This window comes from Protopterus annectens, chromosome 8.part0, assembly GCF_019279795.1.
Source record: "Protopterus annectens isolate FY-2018-M chromosome 8.part0, PAN1.0, whole genome shotgun sequence".
NCBI classification, from domain to species: domain Eukaryota; kingdom Metazoa; phylum Chordata; order Ceratodontiformes; family Protopteridae; genus Protopterus; species Protopterus annectens.
In genome coordinates, this window is record NC_056741.1 from 1,169,718,303 (window position 1) to 1,169,740,734 (window position 22,432).

Consider the following 22,432-nt stretch of genomic DNA (forward strand, 5'->3'; position numbering starts at 1 on the left):
AAAGCACCCTTTGCCTTTGGTTCTGTTAGCCTGGGTCATAATTCTGGTGAACATGAAGTAGTTAACAACATTGTTTTTTGCCTAAAGGAATTTGACCACAAATTACTGAAGTACAAGAAGTTACAAACTGAGATCTTGTATTTCTGGGAATGTATTAAACTTAAGCTGGTTCCAAAAGGTTTGAGACAATGGAAGTATTCTTCAGGTCTTATAAAAAAGTTTCATTTGCAACTAGTTCAGTTATTCAACAAGCAAGGACTTGAGTTTTTAGAAACACTCATCATTAATTATGACAAGCAAATGTCTGATTTGAAACAGCAGCTTGAAAAATTAGAGAATAACATTAAATCGGACCCTGATTTTGTCAGATATGAGTACGACTATAAAATGATTTTTTGCAGCATTGATTCACTTTTAAGTAAAATTATGGACACAAAAATTAGAAAATTAAACAGGGATAAGCAAGAATATGATCAAAACAGGGCTTACCCTGATCCTCCGCCCATTCCTAATAATGTTACCAATGACTATTCAGTTACCTCGGAGACGGACAATGTGAGGATGTCCGTTTCTGATGACATCACAAATAATACCCGACCAAACAATATTCCAAGTAGTCCTGGTGTTCGGCGCAGTGAAAGAATAAGAAACAACAACCAACAACACTATAATGGTTGATCAGTTAATAATCCAAACCCACAAAACACCTCCAATCAGGATTTTCCACAGGGCGGCAACAGGGTGGCGTCCAGCACGGTTTTTTCCAATCGAGGTCCCAGACAGCAACGCAGGAAGAACAACCACCACAGGAGGTAGTTTTTGTGGATCAGTATGATACCTTGACTGTTTATAAAGGTGTCCGAGGGGATTTAAATGTCTACAACTTTAGTTTAATTAAAGTTCCTCAAGACATGGTTGAGTTTCTGGCTAAGGGGTTCCACTTTGTGCCCAATTCTAAACCTAAATTAGCCAGGACAATTTGTGACTTGAAAGTTTTTGTTCGAAAGATGAATTTAAATGTAATGTTTGGTAATCACAGTAGTATTATACCTAGTGAATGTGTTTCTAGCATTTTTAATCCTCTGTTACAATTTACTTTAGCCCTTTTTGAAAAAATTTCAGAAATGCATTTTAGAGTTTTAATGGATAATAATTGTGCGAACAGTTTTTTTCAATACAGTAATATTTCCACAGCTGAAAGGGAATTTATTGCTTATGTTAAAGCCCACAATGTACTTGTGATGCAACCAGATAAGGATGGGGGTATCATTTTTATGGATGAGTCTGAGTATAACAACAGGATGTATGGCATGCTGTCTACAGATAACTACACTAAAGTGTCTTTGAATTAATTTAATCAGGCATATCAGTGTATTAGAACATTTTTGTCGGATCTTTTTATTGATGCCTCCATTTCTATTGACACTTATCACTATTTAAGCATGCAAGCACCCTTAACACCGGTTATTTTTGGCATCCCCAAACTCCATAAAAATATGATAGATCCCCCTTTGAGACCCATTATTGATGGACGTAAATCTATAACCTATGCTTGTGCTAAGTGGGTTGACCTAAAGTTGAAGTCAGCGCTGCAATCGGAGGTTCAGATTTGTCGTGACTCTTGGCATTTTTTGAACAATCTTAACAGTTTGCCTTTTGATCCATCTTATGGTTTTTTGACAGTAGATGTCAAAGATCTATACACTGTGATTCCTCAAGACATTGGTACTGACTGGGTGAGGGAATTTCTCCTTTCTAAACATGTTGCAGGAAATGATGTGGATTTGATTATTTCACTCCTGGACATTATTTTAAGTAACAACTTTTTTGTAAGGGTGATAGAGAGGAAGCTAAGGTATTTATACAATATTTGAACAATAATGAATACAAAATCAAATTTGATGATATCCAAATGGGAGAAGAAATCAATTATTTGGACATAAATTTGAAGGGGCAAGTAGGCAAAAAAATTCAAGCTAAAATATATAGGAAGTTCGAACAAATGAGTAGGATGGTACATGCTACTAGCTGCCACCCAGAACATACATTGAAATCTATCCCATATGGGGAAATGTTAAGAGTCAAAAGGCTATGTACCAATGTTAGGGAAGCAGAAGTAGAGTGTGACAAGGTTTGCAATAAATTCATGGAGAGAGGTTATGACCCAAATCAAGTGAAACTAAGTTATAATAAAGTATTTGGAAAAAGTAGCAAAAAACAAGATTATGGGAACAAGGATAAAAATAGTCAGCATGTAGTTACAAATTACAAGGGAGAATGTTCAAAAATGTTTTTTGTCACAAAATATACTATTTTTTCTAAAGTATTTAATGAAATGATAAAAAATAGTTGGAACAAGACAAGAAGGGAGGTACCTTCTTTGGTGAATGTTGAGCTCACTATTTCTTTCCAGAGAGGGAGAAGTTTGAAAGATTTTTTAGTAAGAGGCAGGTTTGAGAGACCAACACAGAAGCTAGCATGTGCAATAACAAGGAAGGGAACTTTCCCCTGTGGAAAGTGTGCAATATGCCCTTACATAATCAGAGAAGCTGAAGATATTAAGGGGAAAAGTTTTAATACTATAGGAACATTTAACTGCACTAGCAGGGGAATTATATATCTTATAAAATGTTTTTGTGGCAAAGGCTATATTGGGGAGACTAAAAGAAGTCTGGCTGAGAGAATAAAAGAACATGTTAGAGATGTTAAAAACAGGAAGATGAGCAGTCCAGTGGCAGAACATTTTCATTCAGAACATGGGGGTATAATAGACAATATGAAAGTCACAATTCTGGAACAAGTAAACAACAGACATGGAGATGAAAATGTATTGAAAAAGATTTTAAGAAGAAAGGAAGCAATTTTAATAATGAAATATGAAACTTTGCAGCCTTTAGGAATGAATAAAGAGTGCAATTGGCAGAATTTCATGGGTTAATTGTTAGCTTAACAATTAGGAACTGATTTTATTATGTAATGAATTGTTAATTGATATGGCAGCTGTATAAAAGGACTGTGTGAGTGAGCTTCACTTTTTTACTCTGTAAAGGCTTGCAGCCGAGGCGCTAGGAGAGGAGAGACAACTAAAAGTTTTTTATTAAATTCTTATTTTGGAAAGTAGAGCTGTTTTCACTGGTCTTTTGTGTGGTTTCAGAACAACTTTTTTATGTTTAGAGGTGAGTTCTTTCTTCAAAAATCAGGTGTGGCTATGGGCTCTCCGTGCGGCGGTAGTTTCGCTAACACGGTTATGGCATTTTGGGAGAAAACTTATTTGTTTTCTAACACTACCTTTAAGGAGAAAGTTGCATGGTATTCCAGATATCAGGATGACATGTTTTTCATCCTTGAAGGAAATGCCAAAGATGCCCAAAGCTTAGTTAAGACAATGTCATCTTTTACTAACTTTCTTGAATTTACTTTTCAATTCAATGATTCTAGAATAAATTTTTTAGATATTGATCTTGGTAAGGACTTGATATATAATAGGTTTGTGACAACTATTTATAGAAAGCCCTTTTACAGTAACTCATTTTTACACTTTCTAAGCAGTCATCCCTACCATCAAAAGAGAGGCGTGGTCAAAGGCCAACTTGTTAGAGCCTCTAAAATGACTTCAAGGGATGTAGATTTTATAAACGAGTGTCATCTTTTAACAATGTTCATTAACCGTGGGTACCCGATTTCCCTCATTAACAATTTGATCAATGAAGTTAAAGGAAAGAGGCAATCGGGGTCTTTTAGATCTATTTTAACTAGAGGCTATGTGTTAGCTGAAGAGCCCAATGGGTTGGTGAATGTTTCATCAGGTTGCCAGAGTTTACAAGTATCTCAGGTTGGGTATACTACCAGTTTTTTGACCCAGTTTTCAGAAATTGCTAATGAACTTAGGAATATTTTGAGTAACAATTGAAATCTCATTACACAGGACCGGTCTATTAGTAATTTATTCAGTACGAGACCTACTGTTACATTCAGAAAAGGTCGTAACCTTAAAATGTTATTTGAAACCCCGACTGTTAAATACCAACAAGTACGAGGTATGTTTAAATGTGGAAGATGCAAATATTGTAAGTTCATACAAACTGGATCAACTTGCAAGATTAGAGGTGTCAAATACTTTATCAAGGATAAATACACCTGCGATAGCCAGGGCATAGTTTACCTGGCTACATGTAAGGTTTGTTCAGTTTTTTACCTTGGTAAAACCGAACGTTGTTTTAAACAGCGTATTTATGAACACATTTACAGCACAAGCAGGGGTATTAGTACTAATGCTTTAGTAAGACACATAGGTCAATTTGGGACACACAGTTTTCAATTCACCGTTTTGGACGGTATTCCAGAAAATCCGAGAGGTAGACCTTGGCAGCTAAAACTGGAGGAGCGGGAACTTTTGTGGCAGTTACAAACAAATGCATACATTTACCCTGGTTTACTGGGAAGGATAAGGGAAGGTGTAGTAGTGACCACTGTACCGCTAGAGTCCACTGCAGTACTCTCATATGAAGGCTTGTTGAAATTGAAGGCTTTAGAAAGGTAAAAAATAGGCTTGTAATCTGTATGTAGTAATATTAATGTAGGAGTGAATAGTTGTATTTATTTATTTATATGAAAAATACATATATTATATGTATTTAAATATGTAAACATATTTTTAAATTAGGCTATTTATTTTTAAACATTTGCTTACTGTGCAGACAATTTTAAGTATGACGTCTTTAGGTAAAAACATTTCTTTAATTGTAAGGGTGTCTTTAGTTGTAATTAATTAATTAACTTAATGTAATTGTATGATTAATTGGTTTCTTGTCTTCTATATAAGTCTAGATATACTGGGTTATGTTGTCTGAAGAAGTGCATGGACTTTATGTACGAAAGCGTTTACAATAAATAGTATCTGTGGATTGGTTTCTCTGCTTTTTTTGTTTTTATATACAGTTTTGCAGTTTCTTTTTAATTTTTCCAGTTTATAATGAGAGATAAAGGTATGAGATGAGGCCCAAGTAGCAGTTGAACAAATATCATCCAAGGAGACCCTAGACCAAAAGGCCTCTGATGTAGCCATAGATTGGGTCGAATGAGCCTTCACTTTTCCTGGAAGAGACAAACCTCTATCTGAATAAGCCCAGCCAATGCATTGAGAAATCCAGAGAGCAATAGTCACTTTAGATACAGGTTTTCCAAAGAAGGGCTTGGCATAGGACACAAAAAACTCATTAGACTTGCGGAAAAGTTTAGTCCTGTGCAGATAAAACCTCAACTGCCTATGTAAATCCAGTAAATGTAATTTGTATTCCCCTTTGTTCTGGTAGTTCAGAAAAAAATACTGGTAAATTAATAATCTGATTTATATTGACTTCTGAAGCTACCTTGGGAAGGGAGGACGGGTTAGTGCGTAGAAGCACTCTATCTTTGTGAAAGCTCATGTAAGGGGTTTTGACGGAAAGAGCTTGAAGCTCCAATACCCTTCTAGCAGATGTGATGGCAACCAAGAAGGCAGTTGCCCAGGTTAAAAATTGCAGCTCCACAGATGCTGCAGGCTCAAAGGGTGGGGAAACCAATGTCTGCAACAATAAAGTAAGGTCCCACGGAGGGATGGGGTCCTTAACCAGAGGTCTGTGAAGAAAGGCACCTTTGAGGAAGGTTTTACAAAGCTTAGGAGAAGCCAATTAAGACATCTGTACCCCAACATGAAAATTAGAAATGGCGGCTAGCTGAACATTCACCGTAGAGGAATTAGCACCCTGATAAAAAATGCTAGCTAGGAAATTTAAGACCGCTGAAAGTGGTGCAATAAAAGGGTCCAAAGATCTCTCCATGGCCCAAATAGAAAAACATTCCCATTTACTATGATAAACTTTCCTGGTGGATGATTTATGAGCTGCCACCAGAATGGATTTAACGGGAGAAGATAAGACCCGGAGTCCTAAGAATCATGGGAACCAGAGCAGCTAAGCAGTGAGGTTCAGACTGTCCAGATCTGGGTGAGGAATCCCTGAGGGATGTGATAGCAGATCCGGAACTGGATCCAAGATCCATGGTGGAACAACATGGTGAGACCTGAGTAAGGGAAACCAAACCTGATGAGGCCAGAATGGGGCTATGAGGATCATAGTGCTCCTCAGCCTTCGGGCTTTCTGCAGAAACTACAACATGCGGGGAAGAGAGGGATAAGTATAAAGAAGCCTGGGAGGCCAAGCATGAATCAGAGCATCTCTGGGGACTTCCCCCTGAGGGGGGTTCAGAGTGAAAACCTCGCTGCTTTTTGCATTGGAAGTAGACGTGAAGAGATCTCAGCAAGGACCCACTTTCAGAAGATCAGGTCTGCCACTGACTACTTCAAAGACCACTTGTAAGGCATCAGGATAGATCTGCTGAGCCTGTCCACTAAAAAGTTGGACCATCCTGGGATGCGCATTGCCACCAGAAAACAGCTGGTGGAGATCATCCATTTCCACACTCTCATGGCCTCTCAACACAATGGATAAGATCTGGTTCCCCCTTGTTTGTTGATATACCAGACCACTGACATGTTGTCCATCTGAATTGCAATTGTTCCCAGAGGAAGATGAGCATGTAGGGCCTGCAACACAAGAAGAACCACTCTCATCTCCAGAACATTAATATGCAGCTAGGTCTCAGAAGGGGACCACATGGCTTGGACTGTCCTTCCCGAGCAATGCCCACCCACCCAAGTAGGGAGGCATCCATAGTCACCGTGGCTTGGGGTAAAGAAGGTTGAAAGGGATAGCCCTTGAGTAGATCCAGGGACTGAATCCACCACCAAAGGGAGTCCCTGCACACTCTTGAAATTCTCACTGGGAAGGATAAGGGAAGGTGTAGTAGTGACCACTGTACCGCTAGAGTCCACTGCAGTACTCTCATATGAAGGCATGCCATGGAGAGACTTATCGTCAGCACCATAGAACCTAAAGCTCTTAACACCACTTCAGCTGTTGGTAACTGGTTCTGAAGGATGTGTAAGACATGTAGCCTCAAGCTGTGTACCCTGTCTGAAGTGAGAAATGCCTGTGATTGTATTGTGTCCAGTCGTACCCCAATGAAATCTAGAACTTGGACTGGTTGGAGGGCAGACTTGTTCATTCTGATCATGATGCCCAACTTGTTGGCTAACTGAAGGAAGGAGTCCCTGGCCTGACCTAGTAGATGCTCTGAGGGAGTGGTAAGGAGCCAATCATCTAGGTACGGAAAGACCTGAATGCCCTGAAGCCTCAGGTGAGCTGCTACCACTGCCATTTCCTTGGTAAATACCTTGGAGGCTGTGGTGAGACCAAAGGGGATGGCTTGAAACTGGTAATGATTGGTTCCCAGGCGAAAGTGAAGGAACCTCCGGGAGCACCTGCGTATCTTCATGTGATAGTACGCATCCTGGAGGTTGATCAAGCACATCCAGTGTCTGTCCTGTAGATAAGGCAGAATATATTGAATAGTGATCATCCGGAATTTTGTCTTGGTTACTGACAGGTTCATCTGGGACAGGTCCAATATTGGTCTGATGTCCCCCATCTTTTTTGGCACTAAAAAGAACCTGGAATAAACCCCAGATCTGGACTGGTCTTGGGGGACCGGTTGGATGGCTTGTTTATTCAGTAGTGATTCTACCTGTACTACTGCTTCCTCCTGCTGTGTGGGTGGAATGTCCAGGAGGGTTTTGTTGGAAAGGGGTAAATCCTTGAAGGGAATGAAATATCCTCTGTATATGACTCGCAACACCCACTGATCTGTAGTGATGGACTCCCATTCTAGTGGGTGGAGCAACAGATGACCCCCGACTACACCCAGAGATGAACAGCAGGGCAACCCCTCAGGGTTGCTGTCTATGTTTATCCGAGAAAGGTTCTTGGGATCCAAAATTCCAAGGATGCCCTCTCTCTTTTTTGGCACTAAAAAGAACCTGGAATAAACCCCGGATCCGGACTGGTCTTGGGGGACCGGTTGGATGGCTTGTTTACTCAGTAGTGATTCTACCTGTACTACTGCTTCCTCCCGCTGTGTGGGTGGAATGTCCAGGAGGGTTTTGTTGGAATAGGGTAAATCCTTGAAGGGAATGAAATATCCTCTGTATATGACTCGCAACACCCACTGATCTGTAGTGATGGACTCCCATGCTAGTGGGTGGAGCAACAGATGACTCCTGATTGCACCCAGAGATGAACAGCCGGGCAACCCCTCAGGGTTGCTGTCCATGTTTATCCGAGAAAGGTTCTCGGGATCCAAAATTCCAAGGACGCCCTCTGCCTCTAGGGTGGTGTCTATCATATCCCCCTCTACCTCTGTGGGAAGGGAAGTCCTGAGCATCCCCGGAAAATACCTGAGGTTTGCAGAACCACATCTTCTTTTGGCCTCACTGATTCTGGAAAAGGACCTTTGAGGCGGTGAGAAGTGGACTCTGACAGCAGACAGTGTCTTCCCGTCCTTCTCACTCTGGACTAAAGTCTCTCTGACTGTCTTCCCAAAGAGGGAAGAACCATCATAAGGGGCACTGGTAAAAGATGCCTTGAAGGGCTCCGAGAACTGACATAAGTGGAGCCAAGCATGGTGCCAGATGGCAATGCCTGACCCCGCTGCCCATGTGGTTCCCTTTGTGGCATGGGAGAGCAAACACATGGATGTGTTGTCTACAGATTTTAGGGTGGCCATTCATGCATCGAACGTCTTCTTGTCCTCTGCTGACATGGACCCCTGGGTCGACTCCGTGACTTCCTTGACCAGATCTCTCTGGAGTCCAATAACGTGTGCCATGTATTTCAGTGCCCTCACACAGAAGGTTGCTGAAGCATAGACTCACTTCCCAAAATGGTCCAGCGTCCTCGGCTCTCGGTCATGCGGGTGGACTGTAGAACTTTCCTGAGCAATTTCCTTCTTGGTGGCCATTGCCATCAGCATGGCATCTACAGGGGACCCCTTGTGTCAGTGTAGTTTGTCTGCAGGGGCATTTAATACCTTGTCCTGGTGCTTGGATATTGGCTCTATGGTGTCTGGCTCCTTCCATGCCCTAGATGTTATCTGATCCATGAGTGGATCAGCAGGAGGGGACACCCAAGAGGTAGACGGGCCCGAGTTGAATGCCTCCAGAAACACGGACTCGTCAGAGATTGGTTTTTGGGTGGACCACCCCCCCTTTGGTGGAGGATCTCCATGTTGTCTCCAAAGGAGACATCCTCAGGGGGTGATCTTGAGGAACCTACCCCTTCATCCAGGTCCATGTCCTCCATGAGGAACTCTGAAGGAGAGTCCAAGTACTCCTTTTTCATGTATGCATGTGGGGGAGCTCCTCAGGGGACTCTCTGGGGAGATCTTGCAAGCGGGTTGTTCCAAGGCCAGAATGCCTTGGGGCATTATGGCTATGAGCTGTCCCCGAGAGTGCAAGATAGTCGGACCTGCACTCAAATCCAGGGGATTTTGGATGGACTCTGAAGACAAAACAGTCAGAGGCCTCGACTCTGCGAGAACCCTCTCCATCACGTCGAATGCAGAGGGAGAGCAGACCTCCTGGGCTGAACTAGCAGAGACTGCTCCCCTCTGATCCAACTGGGGAATTAGAGCCAAGCATCTAGGAGGCAAGACACTGAGGGGGATGCTCCTCTCTGACAAGGTAGGAGCAGAGAGCACTCCCTTGGATCCGACCCCAAGGCTATGATTTTGAGAACTCGGATCCGATCTATGCAGATCCGACACACTCAGGGTACTGGCTGGCATTGTGTTACAAAGTACCACCAGCGCCAATCCCTCAACTCCGACCGCCCATGGATCCAACAGGTCTGAAACCATGGGTCAGATGGGAAAAGGAGTAATAGGTCTAAAAACTGGTTGGAAGCCACCCACTCCAGTGGAAGAAGGCCATGGCAAGAACCCCATCTGGATTTGAGTGCAGATAAATCTCTGCATCATCTTGTCTATCTCTGCTTCAGAAAGGCTCCAGGTGGAGTGGGGAGATACCACCGAAGTGGGCTGGGATAGCCGGTGAGGAGAAGACCTATGAGGCAACCAGCTGATTAGGACCTTAGGCTCAGGGGAGAACCTTGGGGATCTGAGCCAAGGGGAAGCAGGCCTGCAAACAGGCTTAGTCTTTGGCAGGGGGGGGGGGCCTCCAGCAAGCGGTCGGGGGAGCACTTGCGAGGCTGGTCTTTCTTGACCTTATCCCCTTTCTTGGACCTCTTGGTGGGAGGGTGAGTCCCAGAGGCCAAGGAAGGGGAAGAAGCAGCAGCCGCTGCTTTCTTGGATGGAGAAGGTAGGAAGTCTATCTCAGCAGTGGAGGGCAATAGACCCTTGACAATTAGTTTGTCCCACCTGTCCTTAAGTGCTCTGGGGTTAAACCCAGCACAAATAGGACAGGGGGACTGGAGGTGAGCCACTCCCAAACAAACCATGTACAGAGTGTGTCCATCCGCTGGGGAATCTTATGCCCACACTCTGCATCTTTTGAATCCAAGTTTCGGGGCATCCACCATGCCTAAACTGGATCAAAAGATAGACACACACACACACACACACACACACACACACACACACACACACACACACACACAAACAGACACACACACACACACACACACACACACACACACACACACACACACACACACACACACACACACACACACAGACACACACACACACACTCTGGAAATAGAAAAGGGGAGGAAAATAGAAAAGCCTACAAGAAAAAACACAAACTACAAAAAACCCATGAAGTATAGGAAAGGTAAAGAGATCAGAATAGTCAGAAAGCCAACATTTTTTTACCAAATTTACGCTATCAATGCACTGGAGCTTGGACCATATTGCTTCCTCTCAGGCAGAAAATGAGACTTGAATGGAGAAGGGAGACATGGAGCATTATGGGTAGGGGGAGGAGCATGGAGCTCGGAGCCGTAGCTAGAAAATGCGGTCGTGTCGGATCCAATATGGATGAGGACCCACAGGTTGAAGACCAAAGGAAGTAAACTACTTCACATTCAGATTTATCCAACAAAACTTTTACCTGTGGAGAACTGTATAAATATTTATTTGATGTTTGTAAGAGCAGACGTCCTTTTCAGTGGGCTTTAACAGAAGGTTGTAATGATGTCTGTGAGCTTAGATAACAGAAACATGAACTCTGAATCAAAGATAATTTAGACTGATATCAGAATGTAGGCAACTGCAAACATTGTGATGGTATTAAGTAAGTAAATCTGTTTCACTTTTGCATGTAATAATTTACAATATGATTTTTTCTGGCTTTCAGTGCTGAGCAATATAATGGAAGGGAATAGGGACTGCTGCACTGTCAAGCTCAGCATCATTGTGCAGTTTCTTTCTTCTCCCGCAGTTTAATGTCAACAGGACAGGGTGGGGCTGTTCAGTTGTTGTCTGGATGAATGGTGGACAACTGGGGTGTGTGAGTAGGTGGTTAGTTTGTGGTATAGCAGAATTGTGCAAGGAGTCTTAGGTTCATAGGTTCATAGGTGTGTAGTAGGCTAATGGCCCTGGAGCCTACATAAGCCTACCCCAAGAAAATTCCCTGGCATCATGCCACCCAAAGTTAGTTCCCAGTGCCCCTATCAAGCAAGGCCACCAAAGTGATCCCTGGGGTGAACTTCCTACCGGCCATCCACTCATCAAGATTTCTCTTAAAGTGGGCCAGTGAAGTACTCTGCTTGACATGAATGGGCAGTTTGTTCCAGAGTATGGGAAGACTCTGGGTTAGTCTTGAGTGATGATGTTCTGTTGCATAAAAGTGTTAATTAATTATAAAGGTCTTTGTACACCATTTTATAATGTACATAGCACCGTATGTTAGCAATAGTGTTTAAGGAACAGAGCTTAGTGATTTCATATAGAAAGAAATCTCCCTATCCATACGTTGAGAACAGGAGAAGGACCAAGTATAAATGGAATGCCACCCATTCACAAGATAAACCACATGAAGGAATAACAACTTGTTTTCATTTTCATTTTTTTTATCTTCACAGCTCCCTGGTAGCTACAGTATACATCTATGTGTCCAGCAAGTGTATTTACAATAGTCCACTAATGGTATCAACGTAATTCTTCAATGCCATAATTAATTTTTCCTACAATAAAAAAGGACTATGAAAAGGTGTTACAGTGAAAGGGAGCTGCAGTAGTGACCAAACCAGACATATCTACATTGGGCCTTGATTGCAGGAACTATGCCAATGTGCTAGGCTTATACACCTTTGTAAATTTTTAGATCTAACGGACTTCAGGGTATGCCAGTATTGATACCAACACAAGTACTGATTGGGTCTTTTTTTAGGACAACATTAACACAGGTCAAGAGTATGTTTGCTGTTAAATATTAGATTAAAAGTGACATTATTATGCAGGAAAGACTTCTCAGAGTGCAACAGTAAGTTTAACACAGCAGCAAGCTGTCTTGAGACTCAAAACTAGACACATTTACCATTACATTTCTACTGTTTTTTTTTAAATCATTTATACGTGAATTTAACAGGAATCCATACTATTGTAATGTGAAATAATACACAAGTAGTTTACTTACAAATACATTAGTTGCAAACTAACAGTAGGTAAAAAAAAGAGAAAATGATGTAAGGCTGGCAAGAGTATAAATAAAGAATATAAGTTACCAAGAAACTGTACTTTAAAGGGTGTGTACAAATAATTATGAGATAGAAGGACATGACCCCATTGAGTGGGGTAGTTTCTATAACGAGGCTGAAGAGATTAGTAAAGATTTCTGTATGGGGTTAAAAACACTGGTGAGATGTGAGCACAGGTGCCATACCACTCAATCTCTCACAGCAAGATATCTGGACAAAGCCAAAAATAATAGTAAGTCAAAGACTCAAAAAACAAAAGGGACAGATTTTAAATATTGCTCCTGTAAACTCAGACAGTTGCTAGAGTAACAGATTTTGCATTATTATGTATTTTCTGAGGGATATGAAGGCTGAAATTCAAATGTCTGCCATTATTTATTATTATTCAATGACTTCAGTCTTCATGTTGATATCCCACAATTGCATTGGAGTGAGTGGGTTATATGATTATGTGTGAAAAATTTATGTTAATCAGCATCCCAATTTTTGGCCACTTGCATCTACTTTCCATGGGCATTTATCCAGATTTTTGATGTTTCCAGGTTGAGAGGTATGGTCTGAGATGTGCAGAGTTGGGAGAAGAAGTATGAGAAAATAAAGCTGTTAAGATACTTGTATGGTTGCAAAATGCAGAGGTTGAATAGGTTTCAGCTTATGTTCTTACAGACTGCTAGATATCAGCTTTTCAGATGGTCTAGAAAGTAACAGAGTTAACAGATTTCTAACTTGCTCCAAAACTAATTCTGTTGTCAATAACAATTCAATCACATGCAAATAAAGTAGTAATGCAGCTGTTACCTGGTTTAATGTTGATTTGAAAGGTAAAGTTCACGCTTCCTAGTATGTTTGTGACTGTGCATCTGTATAGCCCTCTGTCCTTTTCTCCAGCAAATTCAGATATTACAAACACTGACTGTTGTGTTGTGGAAGATATCCTGTATTTATCATTTCCATTGCCAGGGATCTCGCCTTCATTAGGGTGGAACCATTTAAAAGTTGCTGGAAGAATTTCCTTATTGCCAGACTGTGCCCTTTCTAGCATTTTTCCTCCTGAGCTCAGTGTCACTAGCAGAGTTACCTCTTGTTCATCAGTTGCTATTATTTCAGAAGGATTGGAGATGTTTGTCTCAGGTTTTGGTTTTTCTGTAGGGGAAATAATTTAAATTATTTTCAGAACTGATTATTTAAAAAACATAGCATAGTTTAGAGGTAAAACACCTTTTCTGTCTCATAATGCAAGTCAATACAGCACAGAATTAATGTGCTGTACATGAATTTATTAATATTTCTCATGAGATATGCCTAATATGTAGTAAAGCTTTTTCTCTTAAGTATAATAAGTTAATATACAAGTCAATAAAAATAAGATTCAGTGTTGTCTTTTCTGTTCACTTCAACCTGTGGGGTATCGGATCCAATCAGATTCAATGACATCAAGATATCAGACTCTAGCTTCAAGACTTGGGCTCCTCTCCCAAAATCCAACACTACATGCTATCTCCTCAGATCAAGTTTACCCACCCCAGAGCAGACTGACAACATTTAACACAAGGAATATAACTTAAGGATGTCACAAAGGAACAACTGATTAAGATTGTATCCAAAAAAACTGCAGAATGAACTAAAAGGATTCTCCAGGCCAAAAATGCTACACAGACAATTAGGACTGGAGGAGGCAGGAAGGTTGATTGCAACAGATGGAAGAAGACATTACAGATCTGTCATTATGATAAGTACAAAAGTATCGTATCTAATCTATTTTCCTTTTACAATAACCTGAGGGACAGACTCTCCAGCTAAATACACCTGGAAGGAACAGAAGGCTATCCTGTAAAAAGTCAATGTCAAGAATGGATTTAATCCTTGAAGAAGACTGCAAGTTGTAAAAGCAATTTCAAGCAATGTAGTTCCTAAGCATAGGCACATTATCTTACTCCTTGTCATGGACAAACAAGCAAGGACCTTGGCTTTGAGGAAAGCCACTGTACAAGCTCCAAAAGCCATGTCACACATTATCTCTCTTAAGTAAAGGCCAAGTAATACATTCCTCAGTGCTACCAAAACAGATGAGAGAAAAAAGGGGGACTAATAGACCCTAAAGCAACTTACACATTATGAAACTCGTAGTAATCACTGAAGGTGATACTAAACCAAATAAAACAAGTAAAACCACCACAACATCAACGACTTTCACAGTAACCAGGTTTAATGAAAATTAAAACCAATACTTAGTGCTTTCACATATTAAACACACTAGGCATCATCAAAGTCAATTTAATACAAAATTCCAAACCCTTTTATATATTTTTTAATCACATGACTAACCCAATTAAAGAGTCTGATTTAAAACAATTAATAGGTTACAAATTTGTTAAAGGAACTGAGAACTTATATAAAAGCCTTAAATTTATAAATCTATATACAGGATAGCTCATTCAAAAGAACGCTTGTAAAAAATGCTTATTAAAACACTTATAAAAACATTTAATTCAAGAACAACTATATCACACTTAGATAAGAAATTATGTATTAAAAGTACAATAATAATAAAATTATACATTTTATGCATCCTATAAATACATCTATTCCATACGTATAAAACAGCAACATAAAAATATATAAATACATTTATTTCAAACCTGCATAGATCTCAGTTTCAATATGTTAGCTATTGAACAACAATCATTAATACCCAGAGAAACTGTGGCATTAAGTCTTAGTTGCCACATCCTTTCTCTAAACTCCAAAAGAGTCTTATAATCTCCTTTCCTGTCATTATGATTCACTCTGTCTATAACAAAAAGTAAAACTTGTTCGAAATTGGTGCAAGACAGACTATGACAAAATAAAGCATTAGTAGTTTTCTTATTCTTGATGTCATCAAGAATAAGAAAACTACTAATGCTTTATTTTGTCATGGCATGGGAGGAGATTATAACACTCTTTTGGAGTTTAGAGAAACGATGCAGCAATTAAGACTTAATGCCACAGATTCTCTAAGTATTAATGATTGTTGCTCAATAGCTATCATATTGAAACTGAGGTCTATGCAGGTTTGAAATAAATGTATTGAAATACTTTTTACTGTCGCTGTTTTATACCTAAGGAATAGATGTATTTATAGGATGTATAAAATATATAATTTTATTATTGTACTTTTAATATGTGCTTTTTTATCTAATTGTGATACAGTTGTTCTTGAATTGTGCTTTTATTAGTGTTTTAAAAAGCATTTTTTAAAAGTGTTCTTTTGAATGAGCTGTCCTGTATATAGATTTATAGATTTATGTCTTTTATATAAGTTCACAGTTCCTTTAATGAATTTGTTGCCTATTAATTGTTTTAAATCAGACTCTTTAATTAGGTTAGTCATGTGAATAAAATATATATATAAAAGGGATTGGGTTTTGTATTACATTGACTCTGATTATGCCTAGTGTATTTAATAGGTGAAAGCACTAAGTCTTGGTTTTAATTTTCATTAAATTAGGTTGCCGTGAAAGTCGTTGATGTTGTGGTGGTTTTACTTGCTAACTTACACATTATGGTCCGCTGTCAAAACAGACAACATCTGAAATTTTTACTCCAGAATGAGAAGATATCGATCTTGTGCTGAATTTCCTATCCATTGCTACTCATGTACTGGTGATCCAGTTCAGATCATATAATTGCCAAAGTACCTGAAAAGGGAATGCATGGGAAATGGTAACATGTTTTAGACCCTGAATTCAAAGACAATCCATTGATGTATTCATAGTCAACTGAATATCATAATCACAATACTCTAGAATCTAGTTCATATCTAGGAAAGGAGAATGAAAGACTGTACATTTCTCCTGACAGAACTGTACAACACAGACAACTCCAAGCTAAAGATGAACATCCAAGTAAAGGAACAGGTTATCTCCCTAAAAATGGAAAAGAATAGACACATCCAGGCTGAAGCTGCCATTATAAAATACTTTACTATGTGCACAAAATACAAGCGCTTTCACAATTCACTTCTTCAGGTGTAAAACAGCTCAATATAACACACCCTTTAAACACAGTTTTAAAATCACATGACAAATCACATTTAAACAGATACTATACTTAAAGAAAAATGTCATATACCGACAATATAAAATAAAATATGGCATTAAATAAATACAATATATAAAAATTTTTCACACTCTAAAATATCTTTATTATCTCTTCACTGATCCAGATCTAAGTTTAGGTTTCAAGGTGACACACTCATTCAATCCACTACCCGCATCCCCTCTCATTCTAACTATCCATTTTGATTCTAATTCCTCTGTCCTCAAACGTATATCACCCAACCTAACATACTCAAATACTTTACCCATCACTAAAAACTTAAAGGAATGACAAGAGTCAGTGTTAGCAAAATGCTTTGCAAGGGCATTTACCTTGTCGTTTGTGCCTACAGAGTATACTGATTTTACATATGCGATTTTTGATATAAAATTGTTCTCTAGGAATTTAATGCTTAAAGTCTTGCATGATAAACAAAATGTTGAAACTAATGTTAGTAATGATGTAGATTATACAATTTTAAAAAAACTAGTACGTTTATTCTGAAGATGAACTCTTTGATTTCTGCATTTGAGAAATTGTGTATACAAGACATTTATGCTTTAAAATCTAAACAAGTTAAAGCCCCATGTGGTAAGAGAACTTTTAACTTGAGTAAGGAAGAAAAAGATGCTTTAAAAAGTTTGGAAATTAATTCCAGCATTGTTATACGACCAGCTGATAAGGGAGGACCACTTGTGGTATTAGACCGCAGTTGGTATGTAGATAGGAAGTGTAATATGTTAGAGGACACTTTATTTTATGGAAAAATTACATTTGCACTAATGAAGACTATCACTTATGATGTACAGGTTTTGTTGAAATGTTTGTTGGATATGAATTTAATAGATGAGGGCTTGTTTTCATATTTTTTTATTAGTAAGCCCACGATACCACTTATACAAGGTCTTCCAAAGATCTACAAAGATTATTTAAATCCACCATTGAGACCTATTGTCTCAGGTAGAAACTGGACTACTGAAACAATTTCTATTTTTGTAGAAAAGGACCTGAGACCTATTCTTAACAAGTTAGACCATGTATTAAGAGACACTGAGCATTTTCTTGGTGATTTATACAGCTACGTTGAGGGAGGTAGACAAGTTAATAGTATGTTTGTCACCATGGATTTTGTCTCTTTCTTCACAGTTATACCTAATTTTGATGGTATTTCCAGCATACAGAGATTCTTGAAAGCCTTTTCAGAATATAGTCAAAGTAAAATTGACCTGATGGTCAAATTATTGGAGACAGTTTTGCAACACAATATTTTGTGTTTGAACAGCAATACTATAAACAGTGCAATGGTGTAGCTATGGGCACATCTTGTGCCAATAGCTATGCAAATGCTGTGTTGGTTGATTGGGAGTTACAGTATAGATTACAGGGACCTTATAGATGCAATATCTTATTATTTAGGATATTTGTGGATGAGATGTCCACTCCGCCAGCAGAGACAATAATTCAAATAGCAGTACAAAAAACTTCTTTATTCCAAATGGCAAAACAAATGTGCAAAAATAGAAGACAAGCGCTTTTTTTTTGACTTGATAAAGCCTGGAAGGATCCGGGTGAAAGCGCTTGTCTTCTATTTTTGCACATTTGTTTCGCCATTTGGAATAAAGATGTTTTTTGTACTGCTATTTGAATTATTGTCTCTGCTGGCAGAGTGGACATCTCTTTCTTGGTTTTTGCTACTATTTACTGTATATTTGTGGATGATCTTTTCATCGTGTAGGGAGGTACCCCTGAGTTATTTATTGAATTTGTGGAATATTTGAATAATTCATCCCAGTTTTTTAAGATTTACATATAAATATTCTATTACAGAAATGGACTTTTTAGATGTGACTATTATTAGAAATGAGGCAGGTGAGATATACACTAGACTGCATAGAAAAGAGTGTTATGTTAATCACTTGTTACACAGAGAGAGTTCACATCCACCCAATGTCTTTAAAAATGTGGTTCGAAATCAAATTTATAGGGCTTCTCGTTTGAATGTTAAAGATACTGATTTCATGTTGCAGGTTGAATCAGCCATGAGCAGTTTGCGTGATCGAGGTTATGATGACTGTATTATTACACCTAATGTGCAGAATGTAGTAAGCAAAAGGCACACACATGCACAACCATTCTTCTCATCTAGGGAAAGAGGTTGTGTCAAGTCCACGCGAGGCCAAAATTCCAGTACTAAACTAAGAGTCCCTTTGTGTTATACAGTGGATGTTCATGATTATATGAATATAGTCAGTAAACATTGGAACATCCTTACTACAGACTCTGAATTGTTGAACCATATAGATAATACACCTAGGTTTATGTTTAGAAATATTAAATCACTGAGAAGGAGGCTATATTACACCAGGTCAGATCCTGCCAATAGAGAATCAACAGGCACTAGACCATGTGGTAAGTGCAACTATTGCCAATATCTTGACACTGGTGGTATGTTTACTCATCCAGACCAGCATAGGGATTACTCATTTAATGTGTCAGCTACTTGTACAATGGAGCATATAGTATATCTTGCCTATTGTGTCCGATGTAGAAGTTTCTATATTGGTAAGACTGACAGGTTTATTAAAGAGCGCATTAGAGAACATATTTACAACATTGCTAAGAAGAACAAGATGAATGCCCTTGTGCTAATACTGACTCTAGTCATTTCTTTAAGTTTTTAGTGATGGGTAAAGTATTTCAGGATGTTAGGTTGGGTGATAAACGTTTGAGGACAGAGGAATAAGAATCAAAATGGATAGTTAGAATGACAGGGGATGCGGGTAGTGGATTGAATGAGTGTGTCCCCTTGAAACCTAAACTTAGATCTAGATCAGTGAAGAGATAATAAAGATATTTTAGAGTGTGAAAAAAATGTATATATTCTATTTATTTAATGCCATATTTTATTTTATATTGTCGGTATATTACATTTTTCTTTAAGTATAGTGTCTGTTTAAAATGTTATTTGTCATGTGATTTTAAAACTGTATTTAAAGGGTGTGTTTTATTGTGCTGTTTTATACCTGAAGAAGCGAACTGTGAAAGCGCTTATGATTTGTGCACATAGTAAAGTATTTTATACTGGCATCTTCAGCCTGGATGTGTCTGTTCTTTTCCATTTTTCAACTAATCTTGATTTATAGACACATTTTTTGAGCAAGTGGTGGTTTTGTTTTTGACTTAGGTTATCTCCCTAGCTGAAAAGAAGTCGGGAGGAAAGGAAAACAGTGAAAAGTCTGATTTTAGCTATCCTTTGAATCACATAAAGTACAAACGCAAAACAATTTTGAAATAAAGTCGGTCTCCATTGTCTAAAGGAAAGGCACAGACTTTCTAAAATCTTATCATTCTTCTATCTTCCACAAATGAAACATTAACCGTAATAGCAGCATGATTAAAAAGAGCTATGTTCCAGCCCAAAGATGGTCTATGGCATCTCTGAGACTATTCATGGAGGACTTATGAAGAAAGTATCTCAACAGCAGACCTTGTAATGCCTACACATGGACATGAAGATCATGCATGACCTTCACAAAAGTTTGAAGAGGTAGACAAATGAGAGAAGTGCTGGATAACTCTCTTCCAAGAAACACAGATGCATGGAACCTCTGAAGATAGAGATGCACACAACTACAAAATGAAGACCAGGAGAGCAGGAAAAGGATCAAGATCTTCATATATTATCCAGCTGCTGTCTGTGCTTCACTTACTCTCAGCATTCTTCCCAGCTGAAGTTTTGAGAGGTTATGAGTATATGATTAAGTCATAAAAATAAGCTGGAGTCTAAGGCCATCACAGGCAGGATCACCTAAAAAAGTGAGAAAAGGAAGTGGTAAAATGGTTCTGAACTCCAGAGGATGGACTAGAGGAGACCATGGTAAGGGGGACTATGACTGAGTAAGCCAAGGAAAAACTCCAGAAAACTACACTTGCCCTGTAGCAAGCCACTTGTTGTAGAACTATGATTAGCAGGGAACATCTGCTGATGAACATAAAATAAATCATTGAGAATGAGTATTCACTAGAATGTTCCTGGGACTGTTCCTCCTGTGGAACAGAGGTACAAATACTGTTTAGCCTCTAGAACAAAAATTTCCAAAACAGAAAGTTTAGGTCGACAGAAGCTTCTGGTTCAAAGGCATTTGGTCAAACCTTGCAGAAGAATACTGATGGCAGTGGATCTCACAGAGGAGATCTCAGGTGAGCAGCTGCTAAATCTCCAAAGCAGACAGCCTTAACTTCACATTCCCAGTTTCCCAGTCCACAACCAGGAGCTAGGTATGGCAAGAACATCTTCACTCATGACACAAGAAAGAATGGAGCTGTTTAAATATAACTGTAGTATTATATTATGGTTTCCAATAAACTATTATCCATTTCCAATAAACTATTATCCATTGCTAACAAACTGTCATGGTGACTTCACGTGGCACTGCTTAAGTAAAGTAGACTCCAAGATTAATCCAGAAGGTAACCAGGTACAACAGATAGGAAAAGATGAAATATGATAGAGCTAGAAATGGAACTTCATGTAAAACACTGACCACTATACATGGGGTAGGCAGCTGCCGAAGACACCGGGAGATAAGAATCAAAGGGTTCTGAGGTCACAGAACCTAAGCCAAGATGGAAGGAGAAGAGGTTGGACATTAAGAATTATGCATTGTGTGCTCTCATAATGAGAGTGCAGCATCTAAATCCCAAGGTCTTAAAACTGACTTTTGACTCTGCAAAATCCCCACAGTCCTTAAAGGAGGAACAAGGTGGGTTAATCTTGAATCAGATGAATAAAGAAATTGTGGGGAATTAGTCAGAAAAATAGGTAACCAAACATTCTGAGCCAATACAGACTGTAATTGGGTTATAACCACACACTCTGGTGAAACTTGAGCCTGTGGTGGAATGCTATTCACAGACCCTCATTACTTATGAATTTCTCCTAGTCAGTAGTGTAGGAGCTTTCAGGATGTCTTAATGTTTGGAATTCTTAATAGAAGAAGATGCCCTTTCAGTCTAAGAAAAGGGGAGTAAGAAACTGAGCTGAGAGAGAGCTTGGAGGGAAAGCAAGATTTTTGGGGTGCCTTCTGTTTGGAATCTGCATGTCCTCCCTGCAGTCGAGTGAGTTTTAAAGACAAGGTGTGTGTGTGTGTGTGTGTGTGTGTGTGTGTGTGTGTGTGTGTGTGTGTGTGTGTGTGTGTGTGTGTGTGTGTGTGTGTGTGTGTGTGTGTGTGTGTGTGCCTTCTGTGAAAGTTGGGCACTGGGCTGGCAATTTGATACTGTAAAAGCCCACTGCCTATCAATCTGTGGACCGGTGATCTGCTGTGGTGACCTCTAATGGGAGAAGCTGAAAGACATTCCTTTGGTAGTAAGCCACATGATTGCCTGAAGGGTACTTGAGCAACAAATCTGAAAGCAGTCTACTTTGTCCTTTCCTTGCCCCATACACTAAAAACCCATCCAATACGTTTCTGTCCAAATTTAGTATGAGGTGTTTTTACCCTTAGGATCAAAAAAAAAAGCCCCTTGAAAAGACTCCAGATCCAATGTGGTTTGTAGGGAAATCTTGAATTGTTTGTGCTGAAGAAGAGCTAAAGCTGCTCAAAACTGCTGCCATTCTTTGTAGAGATGTTCTTTCTGAAAGGGTTTCTTGACAGGTCTTGAAATGCATTAGGAAGAGATTGATTTTCAGCTAGCTATAACTCCCAGCCATCAAATGGAATCCAAAGAACTGAAAGGTGAAGTGAAACTTAGGACATAAT

The 22,432-nt window shown here is 39.2% G+C and overlaps 1 protein-coding gene across 1 annotated transcript in view; it reads right to left on the reverse strand.

The window, feature by feature from the left end:
- Window positions 1-13,353: 13,353 nt before the first annotated feature.
- Window positions 13,354-22,432, reverse strand: part of LOC122808422 — a 164,187-nt gene continuing 155,108 nt past the window's right edge. The window contains exon 4 of the mRNA XM_044079384.1: window positions 13,354-13,736. Coding sequence (XP_043935319.1) covers window positions 13,354-13,736 — 383 coding nt within the window. The remainder of the gene's footprint in view (window positions 13,737-22,432) is intronic.